The sequence below is a fragment of the Typopeltis vanoorti genome, chromosome 21 (genome assembly GCF_054136105.1).
Source record: "Typopeltis vanoorti isolate ZY-2024b chromosome 21, IOZ_Tvanoo_1.0, whole genome shotgun sequence".
In the NCBI taxonomy this organism is placed as follows: domain Eukaryota; kingdom Metazoa; phylum Arthropoda; class Arachnida; order Uropygi; family Thelyphonidae; genus Typopeltis; species Typopeltis vanoorti.
In genome coordinates this window covers 50,744,475-50,758,689 of record NC_143569.1, presented here as the reverse complement: position 1 = coordinate 50,758,689, position 14,215 = coordinate 50,744,475, and the positions used below count along the sequence as shown (strand labels likewise).

The window sequence follows — 14,215 nt, the reverse complement described above, 5'->3', positions numbered from 1 at the left end:
TTTTTTGCTTTTCTTACCACACTCGTCACCCTTCTGGCCTGCGCTTTATACTGTTCATGTGCCTGCCGGTCACCTTTCTCCTTAAATTCCCTCCATAGTTGTTTCTTTTTTTGCAGCTCAAGCTTAATGGTGTTATTCATCCATTTAACCCCTACTTGATTTATTATTCGGACTCTAGGTATACAGTCAGCCATTGCTTCATGCAAGCACTTCTTAACTACCTCCCATGCATTATCAACTTCTAGTCCTTGCAGTAGTACATGCCAATGCACTGAGCCAATCAAACTCCTAAGCTTGTCATACTTTCCAGCCCAATAATTCCACATGTACCCTGTCTTAATTGAAAATTCTACACCTTTAGCCACCTCCCAAGTCAAGACCCTATGATCACTCTCATCAATTGGTGGCAATGTGGTCATATTTGTTACAGCCAAATCCTCAGATGCAATTACTAGGTCAAGCACTCTCTGACCCCTAGTATTTTCCATTACATGCTGTCACAGATAGTTATCCCTTAATAACCGCATAAAATCCAATTCCTTCCTCCCGTGTGTCCTCTCTTCACTCCAATCAATGCGACCATAGTTGAAATCTCCCATAATAATCACCCTCCTTCCACTCATTTCTTCTAGTTGCTTGTGCATACTGTCGCCACCATCTTTTCCATCACCTGGTCTATAGCAGCACACAATTGTATATTTAGTTCTGCTAGCCACAATCACACACCAAATGGCCTCAAATGTGCTCTTTTCTCTATCCTGCAGTTCAACTTCTATTCCCCTTGGCTGTAGCTCATCAGCTATCATCAACAATACTCCTCCCCCCATTTTATTCTCTCTGTCATTCCTGAACACACTATACCCATCGCATTCAATCCCACTAGCTATATCATCTACAGTAAGCCATGTTTCACTAATACCAATAACCTGTGGTCTGGAAGTGCCAACCATGGCCAAAAACTCTTCCTTCTTGTTCCTAATACTCCTAGTATTAGTGTACATGAATTTAAGACCCACCATTAGCCCCAACCCTACCTTGATGCCTTATATTAACTATCCCACTCTGGTTTGTTGTCCTTATTTGCTCTAGCATATTATATTCATTCATACATTCAACTGCCTCCCTAAGGACTGTATATCTACTCCCCCCCTTAACAAATCTAGTTTCCCTGAATTTGCACATCCACTACATTCAGCAACACTTTCTCAAGTTTTCTTACACCGTAACCATTCAAATGCAAGCCATCCATCTTATATAGATCCTTTCGCCCATCAAACTCACTCCACACGTCCACAAATTCCACACCTCTCATCATATATAACCCACGCATAAAGTCATTCGCAATTATGGCCCTCCTTTTAAACATTTCACTGTCATACCGTGGCAAAAGACTAATCATTCTAACTCTCTCACTCTTTTCTTTTGCTACCTCAAACAATTCATTCAGGTCTTCTATCATTTCCATTTTATCTCCTTTCAAATCATTCGTACCTGCCACAACAATCATTTCTTTCACCCTTTCCTTTTGCTCTCTAATAGACTCAGTTACATCCTTTATGGTCGCACCAGGTTGGTACGATTTTGTTAAATCCTCTACTAACACACCTCGTACTAACGAGTCTCCATACATCACTCTATCCTTCATTTTGTTCATGTTCACATTCATACGCCTATTTTTCCTGTCATACCTTTTATTATTGGTTGGTTCATTCAGTCGACTTTTGTTCATGCACTCTAGCTGCTGTTTTGTCCTTTCGCACCATTCAACAACGCGATCTCACTCAATGCATCTATCTCATCTTTTTTATTCTCTGAGAAACCATTAATACTATCATTCACACTCTCATAATTCTCATGTACAACCTTGCCGTTTCTTGTCATATTGCTATTTTCTTCATTCTGAAGTTTGACAAAAATATCACACTCACGATCCAAAATACACTTCAATTCCTCATTCTCCCTACATTTTCTACACACATTCAATCCTTTATTATCATCTATCCACACTCCGACCGCACTCCGCAAAGCGTACATTTCTCAGCTAGTACACTGACTTATTTCTTTTATACTACCGTTCTTTGATAAAGATGGCGAACCATCATTACTGGCCGCCATTTTCCTTCGTACAGGTGCCATGATTATTGCAACGTGTTTTATCAAATAATAAGTTATAACACACCAAAAACACACAAACAGACGCACTAAAATACGCAAGGCAAACCAAACTACGCAATATTAAGTAATTTTATCAACGATAACTGAAAATAATACTTATCTTATCAGGAGCTTGCACGAACACTACACACTATGATATAACCTCGAACCCAAACCCCCACATTTAACAAAGGTTCTCTCCCTCCTTAAAAATTTTACATACATCGGGGTTCCAGTTTTGTCAAAGATCTCCTACTCCTTATCCACTCCTCATGCTGTGGATTTCCCAGATTATAGAAGTAAAGTGTGCCCTTGTTCTTGACAGCATTGTCATTTAGCTTTCTACAGGTGTAATTCATCCCCTTGGATTCCTTCCTATCAACTGACAAACTTTCTATTCCTTCTCTCCTCATTCCTTCAGGAACTTGCTGCTTATTGAAGAAACACCTGGTAAATTGTAGGCACTGAATTCTACTGTGTACTTTATCCTGACTGTATTTCTCTTTTTAGGTTTCCTTCTCCTATTTGCCCTACTTATGTCTTCTTCGTGCTTCGGTTAGCCACCCAGGTTAAGATCCTTTCATCAGAACTCCATTCATCAGAGGTATGTTCACTCAGGGGATAAACTCCCTTCCTGTGGTTTACCTAACCATTTTGTTGGAGCCTAAGGTTATACCTGGTTTGTTCTCGTATCCTGTCTTGATTCTGGTTCTCATAGTTCCTTTCCCTCACCCTGGTTGACATTCGTTCATTTGGTATACTTACCCCAATGCACTCTCCAAACTGAGTGTACCTGGAGAACTGTCTGTCTGAGACTGGATTCTCCTGCTCTCCTTAACATCTAACATTATTCTTCTTACTTGAGGGGGCATTTATATTAGGGCTTCCTCCTTGATGAGAATTGTTGTCCCCCTCTGTAACTCTTCTCCCTCCGCACACATTCTCCATCGAATCTCCTTGGCATACCAACTTATTAGATCTTGTCTTGTATAATTTCAACCTATTAGAGTGGACCACCCAGGATTTTCCTTGTTTAGATCTCCCCCTTATTTTAAATGTCACTGGGGATAACTTTTCTTGAATCTCATATGGTCCTACCGCCTTCCTCCCAAACTTTCCCCCTTTCTTATTAACAGAGTTTTATTCTAACAAGACTAGATCGCCAGGATTCAGATCCTTGTATTTTCTCATTTTATTGGCATAATTCCTTGTCCGTTCCGAGACTTGTCCGTTCACTGGATTTGGTTACCATCTCATATGCAATTTTATTATTGGTGATCAGACTATTGAGATAGTTGTCGATATCTGGAAATCCTTAATTTATATAGGAGTTCCTGAAATCACTAGGGAAGGTTAGCTCAAATCCATAGAGGATAACTGCAGGGGCTTCTCTGATGGCGGTATGTAGAGCGGCTCTGCATGCGAATAATGTGTGAGGTAAGACAGTATCCCAATTCGAGATCTGGTTATCATATAATTTTGACAAGGTAAGTTTTAAGGTCCTGTTTAATCTCTCACACATTCCATTTCCTTGAGGATGATAAGGTGTGGTGAACAGTTTTTTTATTTTCAACTTACACAGCTGCAACATGACTTCAGCTGTGAAGTTGGAACCTTGGTTGGAGAGAAGTGTCTGTGGTGTCCCATATCTAGAAATAACTAACTTGAAAAATTTGCACGGCACTGTTCGGGTAGATTGGTCCTTAATTGCTGCAGCCTCTGGATATCGTGAAAACATGTCTATGACCACTAGTATGTATCTATTTCCTTTCTTGGTGATAGGCAATGGGCCCACAACATCCATGGCTACAGCCTGAAAGGGACATGTGGGGCTTGGGAAGGATTGGAGGGGGGCCTTACCCACAATGCTGGATTTTTTGACATAGATGACAAGAGGTTACATATGACTCTACATCTCCCTTCATTCCTTTCTATATATAATGATCACATACTCTATTCCAGGTTCTGTACACCCCTTGGTGACGCGGCAAGTCAGAGTCATGAAAGGTGTATAGCACCCATGGAATCATGACCTCTGGAACTATGATTTTGTTCTTCCATCTCCCTGTATGTTTGAACAATAAGAGCCTATCTGGATCAATGTACAAAGTTTGATGAAAAGAATACTTATCAGGGGACCTTTCTCCTCTCAAAACTCTCTCATAAACCTCTCTCCACACTGGGTCCCTCCTTTGCTCCTCGATTATGTGAGACTTCTCCCAGACTTGATGTTCAAGGGGGATGATTCCCTTCTTGCCTAACTCCCCTTTTTTGAATATAGAGGAGATTATTTCCTCATTATGACTGGTATCATTATCACGCGTAACATCCAGAGATCTGGACAGATAGTCCGTGACCACGTTTGCTGAACCTGGGATGTATTTTATTTCCAAGTTAAATTCCTGCATTTCTAGTGCCCATCTAATGATTCTCTGATTTTTATTCTTCATTGAGGATATAAATGACAGAGGTTTGTGGTCAGAATGTAAAACAAGCTGTTGTCCCAACAGCATGTACCTAAACTTCCTCAGAGCATAAATAATAGCAAGTACCTCCTTTTCAATTACAGAGTAATTTTGCTCAGAGGAGGAGGAAAGCTTCCTGCTGATAAAAGCTATTGGCTTAAACCCCCCTGCTTCTTCCTGCTCCACAACAGAGGCAATTGTGTCGTTGGATGCATCAGCTGAGAGGTAAAACACTTGACCCAGCTTGGGGTAAGATAGGACAGGCGACTTAGTTAAAACCTAGATTTAGAAGTTGGTACGCAATCTGTTGTTCCTGTCCCCACTCGAATCTCTTTCCCTTCTTTGTTAGCCTGACTATGGGCTCCATTAATTTGGAGCATTCGGGAAGGAACTTCCTGTAGAAGTTAATCATTCCCCAATACCTCCTAACTTGCCTTATAGTGGTGGGAGTGCTTGCCTTTAGTATGGCAGTCACATTTTCTTTTGTGGGTGTTATTCCGTGTTTGTTGACAATGTGGCCCAGATATTCAACCTCCCTGAGAAAAAATTGGCATTTGGAGCACTTCAGGGATAGCTGAGCCCTGTCAAGTCTTTCCATGACTCCCATTAGTAATGTCTTGTGCTCCCGGATGCAGGATGAGTAAACCAGAAGATCGTCCTGGAAGCAGATAACCCCCTTCTCCCAACATGTCAGATAACACAGAGTTCATCAGACTCTGAAAACTCATGGCTGAGTTCCTGGCCCCTGAGGAAGTCAACATAGTTGATACTTTTGCCATCTTGTGGTGAAGGCAATGTATTTTCTATCCTCCTCCCTCAAAGGAATCTGGAAGTAGCCAGAGTTCAGATCTAGTTTGGAGAAGTACTTAGCTCCCCCCAAGCCAATCAACAGGTCCTCAATCTTGCACACAGGAAAATCTATGGGTTTTGTAACTTTATTGATTTCTCTCAGGTCCAGTACAAATCTCAATCCACCATTAGGCTTCTCTACTAAGATAAACGGACTGTTCCATCTGGAATGAGATTTCTCAATAATTCCAGCTTTCTCATATTCCAGAAGCAACTTCTTGAGTTTGTCCATATGCTTGAGTGGGGTCTGGTATTGTTTCACATATATGGGTATATCGGAAGTGATCTTGACAGTATGTTGGACCTTATTGGTACAAGAAAGCGTGCTGATTTCCTCTGTGAATACCCTTGGATAATTGTGGAATACAGTGTTAAAGAACTCCATTATGTGAACCCTTTCCTGCTCTGATCTTAGATGCTTAAGGGCATCCTGGGTTAGCCTTTTGCTTCACATGTCGGATTCCCCCCCCCCCCCCAATCCTTCAATTCGATTTCCATAACCTAGCCTATCCCCTCGTCTCGCGTCCTAAACTGTGGCCTGTACCTTTTTCCACATAGAGATAGTGTTCCACTAGCAAAGTCACACATAAATTTTTTTTTTTTCTAAAAAGTCAATACCCAGTATGACTTGATTGCTAGTATCAGCAGTTTCAGGTTATACCAGCATCTCAGGCATGACACTGACAGGGAAACAAGGTATGGAGATCCTCACCCTCACTCTCAAAGTTGAGGAGAGTTCAACTCTCGCAATTCCCATGATCTTAATGGGGCTGCTTAGTTCAGTGAAGCTATCAAGGGCTATATCCCGAAACGCTTAAACAAATTTCATTGGGATCACCGATATGTGGGTCCCAGTGTCAAGCAAGAGGTCACATGGTACCCCTTCAATCACACCTTCTACCAGAGACAGGGGTAATCTTCCTTCCGCTTCTGCTACCGAAACAGTCTGCATTTTCACCTCCTTCCCTTTTGTTGGATTATCTCCCTCGGTTAAATCACCGGCGATTTCAGTTAGACCCTTCTCTTTTTTTCTCACCTGACACAGAAAGACTAAAGTCTTCTAATTCAACTGCTTCTGAAATAAGACCCCCTTCTTCAGCATTACATTGCTTTAACCGCATTATCTCCGTCTCCCCTTTTATCATGCGCTGATGTTGCACGACTGCTTTTGAGGGACCGGAATTCTCTTTGAAACTAAATCGGGTGCTCAAAACTTTTTTTTTTTTATGCTCGTGGGGGGGGGGGGGATGCGTCCCCAACCCCTCTCATAATATTTCTCAGAGGCTTGTGCCATTTCCTTAAAATTCTTTCCCTCTTTCTGGCCAGGTTGAAGCACATATCCAGGTCCTGGGGCCCCTTTCTTGAATATCACCTCTCTTAGTCGGTCACATAATCCAATTCTGAATTGTTGGAAGGCTAACCACTTCATGTGGGCCTCCTCTTCTGGGGATGAGAGTCTCATGGATTGTGATATATGCAATATTCTGTTTTGAAAATCAGATACATTTTCTCCCTTCTCTTGCACGCAACCATACAATTCCCTTAACACTTGGGGGCTCCCCTTTTTCCAATTAAATTCCCTAGATTATCAGCAATTTAAACAAATATTGATCTCGGAGAGAGATCAATATTTGTTTAAATTGCTGATAATCTAGGGAATACATAGGAGAGAGAGAGAGAGATCTAGGAAAGCTTTGGCTTTTCCAATCAGCTTACTATGTAGCAAGACTACGTAGTAAGCTGATTGGAAAGTCGGTCCATCCTCCAACCTTTCTAAGCTCTTCGATGTAACAGAAAAAACTAATAACGTCATCGGAATCTTTGCCTGAAAACTGAGGGAACACTTGCTGGGGATTAATGTACCGAAAAAATTCCCTATCATTCATGCCTAAACTACTAGAGGGATTCGACATACTTGCATCCAGTTTACAGTAAAATATATAAAAATTTTCCAACAATACACAAAATATAACTTTTGCCTTTCAGTTGTCTGATCCATATCCAAAACTAATTTGCTGTGAATAGCTTATACTCTAAGTTTAATTAGCTAATCCTTTCGGCTGCACCATTTATGTTGGGTCCCATTCTTGTTTAAATATATATTTTCCTTATACTTTCCTTTCCTTTATATATCTTATCCTTTTCTCTGCGTATCGTCACTTCCGTACTAGAAATCTAAGCTCTTGCTCCTCTTAGTATCCTAAAACATTTCTTTTTTAAAGCTGCGCCATTTAGGACATTTAGTTTATAAAGAAATTTTAAAACAAGAAGCAATTCCTAAATAAGTGTAGAAGTGAAATAATCATGTGGTCGTAACCTTGATCCCATATCTTAACCCCCCGGTGCGTGCCTAGGTTCGTTATTACAAGCGGTGCATTGAATGGCGATTACAGACAACTGATTATTTGATAAGCAAAACTTTATTAAACACATAAATACAATACAATACATTAAATTCTAAAAAATCCAATTCGATACTAAATTAATACAATGTTAATAAGTCGAGCAAAATACAAAAATGAAAAATTTATACTAGCATGTGGGATAAACTGTTATGCCTCTTCAAAAGGCTCTACACACACACACACACACAAGACAAAGAGGCTTTCCCGTCAATAATTAAGTTAGCTTAAATCTTTCACCCTCTTAAGCATAATATTATGACACAATAATTCAATTAGACACAATTGGATTACACACATTGATTTACAAGAGTTATGTGGGCATAGCAATTTCATTGCTACAATAAATGCCACATTCAATTTCTTTGACCTTTCTCAGTTAAGGGTAAATCACATATACTAATATCTATGCACGTTATCGCTCGTTCAGTAACAATGATAAATTAGTTCCCTCTTTCTCTATACTATAAAGTGAGCTAAAGTCCTAGTTCAAGTCTCATTCAAGTCCTTCAAATTGCTTAGTAATACGAACTACAATTGCAGCCATATTGAATTAACATAAAATCTTTCACAATACCCCGTGATGAAGCTCTTCTACTAGACGTTACTTGTCTGTAATTCCTGAAGAAATATTCCTTGTGTAGTGTGACATATTTGAGGTACTTCAGATCATGAGGGCCACCTCGGTTACACCGTATCAGGCTTCTTCTAAGGAAACATGATCTATCTGCTGTTCTGCAGTCATCAGATTCGCCATGAGGATATCCACAATTTCTATTGATGATCTCCTTCCTTTAGACCAGGGTTGGCTTAGTATACAGTAAATACCTTTCTTCTCAATGGTAGGAAAATGGGACCTAAAATCCCACTTACTAATATTCCATGTTGTGGTGGACGGAGGAGGGCTCCTGACCGTCACTCAGGAAACTCATAAGGTAACCTCCAAACGAAAACTGGCAAAAGACATCGTGTGTGTGTGTGTGGGGGGAGGGGTCCTAACCGTTTTGTATTATGACCCTACCGGCACCTTCTGCAATTAATTTTCTTCCTCCTGCGATATCATGATACGTTTCTCGTAACCTGTTAGCACCACGTCTCCCTGCTGAAACGTCTACCTTTTGTGGGCCACGTGCACGTGACTGACCCACGGCAGTGTCTAAATCAGGGACCGTGACCTTGGGCTTTAGTTCTAGGTAACCCTATGAGTCAGCTTTATCAAACTCTATCAGCTCACCTATTTTTCTAAGAATTAGCATAACTTGCAATCTCTAGTTTCAAGTGTATAATAAGCAAGCCTTTTACGTGCAAATTTTTTATAACTAAATACTGTAAATTAATTATCTCATTTTTCTAATATTATACAATCAATGTTCTTATACTAGTTAACAATTATTCTTTTCAATATATTTATTTCATTTATACCTAGAGGCAAGCACTATTTTCTCATTAAGAGTTCTACTTGTTAAATTGTGATAAAGTAAATTCTCTTATGAAGCTTACAAGGATCACAAATTTAACAGGTGTGAACCAATGGCATCAATGGCAGAATCATATTAAAAATGAAGATATTAGAAAGGAATTAGACATTATTAGGTTTCAAGAATATGTAAGCAGAGCTGATCTAAGGTGGTATGTCTACTTAAATAGAATGGTGAAAAAAGGTTAGCAAAACAGGTATTTGATGCCAAGTTAGTAGGAAAGAGACCCAGAGAAAGACCATGGTCTAGGTGCATTGATTTGGTCAGAAGTGTCTTAGAAGCACGAAAAGTTAGATATGACAATATTGGAGTGCTCACAAGTAATAGATTGATTTGGAGGAAAATTGTTGATAGGAGATTAATAATAATGTAAACTTAATCATGTAGTGCTCTCATAGTAACCTAAACACCACTTTGGGTACACATCAGGAAATTGATGATAAAGATGATTCATATTTTTGAATTTTTTTTTGGGGGGGGGGGGTGAGATGGAGGCAGAAGCAGCAATTAAAAATACTTATAGTTTTTAATTTTTTATGAATAAAGCTGATATCGATTTATCATTCATATCATCATTTTCTAATATCCTTAAAGAGGGTGCACAGGATACTACAATAGTACTACATAATAACGTTTACGTTATTATTAATTTCCATTATAAATTAATTGCTTCTTTGTCAGGTTTCCAATGCTGCCAGAACTTACATTTTGGTCTTTGAACACACTACTATTGCATCAATCCAGCTAAGTCTTGGTCTACCTGTGGTTATTTTTTCTTCTATCCTAATATGAAATACCTACAGGGTGTTCGGGATAAATTTGACAGTTTCGTAAGGAAAAAGAAAATCTTCTTTGTATCTATTAAATTTAATGAATTGACAAAAAAACATTACAGGCAGAGTTAATTACAATACTATCAACAAGATTTACTCAAAATAACCACCATTAGCATTGATCACAGCTTCAATTCTGCTTCGGAACCTCGAACAAGCTGATGCTACAGTCTCCCTGGGAAGGGCCGCAAAAACTGTTTTAATTTTATCCATTAACTGGGCTTTTGTATTACTGGAAGTGCGATTGGTGTCTTTTTCAACTGCGCCCCATACAAAATAATCCATGGGGTTAAGGTCTGGGGAGTTTGGAGGCCAAACATTTGGACTGGTGAAGTCGTAGAAATTTTCAGACAACCATTTTTGACTTTTCCCAGAGGTGTGGCAAGGGGCCGAATCCTGCTGCCATACATACGGCCTACCATTGGCTACCCTTGTTATCCAGGGCTTGACTACAGTTAGCAACTCCACGAACAAAGCCCGAATTCCAATGCCAGGGTTCTTCAACACCTGTTCCTGCAGATTTGCGAGGAATTCTGCTGTACGAACGCAATCAGATCGTCTGCTAGGGATCTTTCTTCTTGCTACATCCTCGTAGTCACCATTGCAAGTCTCTAGTTCATGCCTGATTGTTTTTACTGTATTCAGGGAGCATTGGGCAGCAGTCGTAATATCCTTATTTTGATGGCGGGCACGAATCATCATGATACAAGTTATTCTCTTCCATGATTCAGGTGGGTTCCAGCTATCCATCCTTTCTGACATCTTGTATATGAATGAAGAAGGGTCCAAACTTTTAAATGAAGAGAAGTGTGTGTTAATACATGTAACTTACGGAAAAATATAATTAATTATAAATATGTCAAATTTATCCCGAACACCCTGTATTTTACTAACTTTCCTCTCCCATTCTGGTAACCATACTACAATAGATTAGCTCCGGTGAAGTTCTCAGATGCTAATGAATTAAATTGTATTTTAATATACATTTCTCATACAATTCTCATATTTAGTGCTATCTGTTTGCAGAACTTGCTTATCTTGTAGTCACTTGTCTTTGATCGGTTTCTATCCCAACCCCCAGATTCATAAGTTAAAAGTGATTTGAAGAAGATCTTGCATATATATGTATAGTTTAGTGTTTTGGCTAATTTATTTATGTTCATATTTCATTTGATATCCTCACTAAAGATTGTAATTAAACTTTGAAATGTTGTACTTGTTGTACAGGTTTTCCATTGAGCAACTAATGTTTACTATGTTGTTGCCTAATTTCATAACAAATTTACAGCAGTTATTCAATTTACTTAAAGAGACCAAAAACATGTAGTGGATTTATTTATGAGTATATTCAAGATAAAGCACAGAGCTAGGTTTAATATTTCTGATTTACGTACAGGAAGATGGTTTAAATCAAAACATCTTCCTGTATCCATTAATTCCAACTTACAACTAGGTATAAGCTGTTATATACTGCCCTCTGGAATGTCTCATTTGCACCATATTACATAATTCTGAAAACCTGCCCTATAGATATCTTTCTGTGCACCATCAATTCTAGCTGTTGACTTATAATTGATTGACACTTAGATAAATCTATATACACTGCCCTAAATTGTTTCATTTACACCATATTATGTAATCAGGAAATGCTACCTACAGACAAAATGTGGAACTTTTTCAAACCACTATAGACCTCCAATAAGTGGAGTGGTGATCTTATGGGGCAGTGAAATTCAGTTCCTGCCTTAAAAACTGGAAACAAACACTAATACCTGTGGGTACATTAGATTAGCATCCAACTAACCAGACCTGCATTTGGTTCTTCCATCACATTTATTGGTCCCCTATCAAGTATATTCTTGTATAAAGCTTATCTGAAACACCCAAGCGAAATTCCAGTTTAATTCTTTTTCTGTATTTCCTTTTTAAAAAAGAAGATACTAAAAGAGCCCTACTCCTGTCATTTGGAATTCAGTCTACTGACAAAGCCTTTTGAATTATGCAATTTGGCAGTTGTAAAATCTTTTATACCTGAATATATATGAGCAAGCTGTTTGTAAGGATAGAAAAATTAGAACTCCATACTCTGGACTCAGGAAATTAAAGAAGCAGACATGAAGAACAAACCATATCAAAAGTTAACATATAGCATAAATGCATTTATGCAATATTAATTTATTCTCAAGTTTTCCTATGAGTTTGGAAAAAGTTATTGATCTCCCCCCCCCCCCCCCCCAAAAAAAGCTATTGACAAAGCTTTGTCAATATGGAGGAAAGAGTACTGTAAAAGGAATCAGCGATAATGAAAATGATGACAATCAATAATCAGGATTTAATAATTGCTAATAATAAAACATTTTACAGTGGAGAAGGAATGAGTCAAACATGTCTGAACCATGTGCCAAATTGAAAAAAAGATCATCAGTGTATCTTAGCCAGATAGAAGATTTATCTGCTGTATCAAGAACATGTTTTTTTTTTTTTTTCTTTTCTGGATCAGCAGCAGATTTTAAAAATCAATCAAATATTAATAAGTATGGTTGTGTGCAACTTCCCAAGATTTGGGAAATATCTATTCTTAGACATCCTGCTCAACAGACAGCCAAGGCAGCCTACCGGCATCCACTGAGTACACCCTTCCTAAGGCTTACAATCTAATTATCCTCAACTTAGTTTCTTGTGTTGTTTATTTGCATTATTACAATTGCATATAATATAATATTCTGACTGATACCTCTGTGACAGAGATGACATATGGGATCCATTAAACCATAACATGAGTTTTAACTTGCACCTAAGCCTAAAAGCACGAGTGAAAGTCATATGTAGTGAATAGATTGTATATGTAAGACCTTGCAGACTGTTCCCATTTGCACATTTCAGTAGCGCATACTGCACCAAAAGAAATCATGGTGATAGCACATGAGCATGCCAAAAAGTGAGTCAATGTATATATCCAATTTTTAATTGAATTGTATGCTTTATTTGAGAAAAAATACAATACTTGTTCAGCGCGCGCGCACACACACACACACTACAATATACTACACTTACTTTGAGGCTGCATTAAAATTGAGTATCCTTCTTCCATCATTGTAACCCTAAATTAAAATAACTGATATTTGCAATTTTTTTTTTTTTAGGTCATAATAGAAAAAACTGTCCGGTTAACAGGTGATTATCGTGGTGACAAGAATTTCTGCAATACCAGTGTTTTCTACTTCATAACGAAGAGATGTCAATTTTTGTATATACTATTAAGGAGCTAGACAATGCAATTTTTGTATGATTGCAAATATGTATATAAAATTGTTTATATTTAGCATTATCATTTACTCTGATACACCCCAACAGGGCATTAAGTCTCTCTCACCGGACAAACTGTTGGCATCCATTATTTTTACTCTTTAAATAAAATTGTTTATATTTTGCTTTAATTATCATTTAATCTGATACACCCGAACAGGGCATTAAGTCTGTCTCACTGAACAAACTGCTGCAGTTCATTATTTTTATACATGATGTGAAATTATGCATCTGTGTGCATTAGTTTTTCCTTCCAGCATAAATAATAATATGATGAACTTTTGGATACTGCTGAAACCATTAAAACAAGTATTTCAAATATGTTAAATATGTATGTGAATTCAACTTAAAAAAAAAAAAATCAGCTAACCTTTTTGTTTCAGTATATAGGGAGTAGGCGAGGCCGTTTTTAAGTCCTATCTAACTTTTGGAGACCGAGTGGGCAGTTCAGTCTCTACTGGTAGCCAATCAGAGATAGCTGGCCCAAGGTTATCACTAATTAATCGGCATGCAGTGAAGAAGGCGGCAAGTGCCGCCATCTGGTGGTCCCTAACTCTAACACAATATTTTTAATGTCTGAAAATAATGTGGGTTCGATGGCCGATTTTCTTGAGTTTACGGGACGAAAAACCCGAGTTTCCGGGAGGAAAAACTCGCTAGTCCGTGCCAGAGATCGACTAACTCTGGAACCGGTCAAGAAAAGGCTTAGAAAAAGTTCCTCTAATTGG

General features: G+C 38.5%; 1 protein-coding gene across 3 annotated transcripts in view; it reads left to right on the top strand.

Annotated features, from left to right (window-relative positions):
* Top3alpha (topoisomerase 3-alpha) overlaps positions 1-13,568 on the top strand; it is a 496,301-nt gene extending 482,733 nt beyond the window's left edge. For all 3 annotated transcript variants that reach the window (XM_090411715.1, XM_090411714.1, XM_090411713.1), the window contains one exon: positions 13,325-13,568. In XM_090411715.1, coding sequence (XP_090267841.1) covers positions 13,325-13,359 — 35 coding nt within the window. In that variant the 3' untranslated portion in view covers positions 13,360-13,568. The remainder of the gene's footprint in view (positions 1-13,324) is intronic.
* The last annotated feature ends 647 nt before the right edge of the window (positions 13,569-14,215 follow it).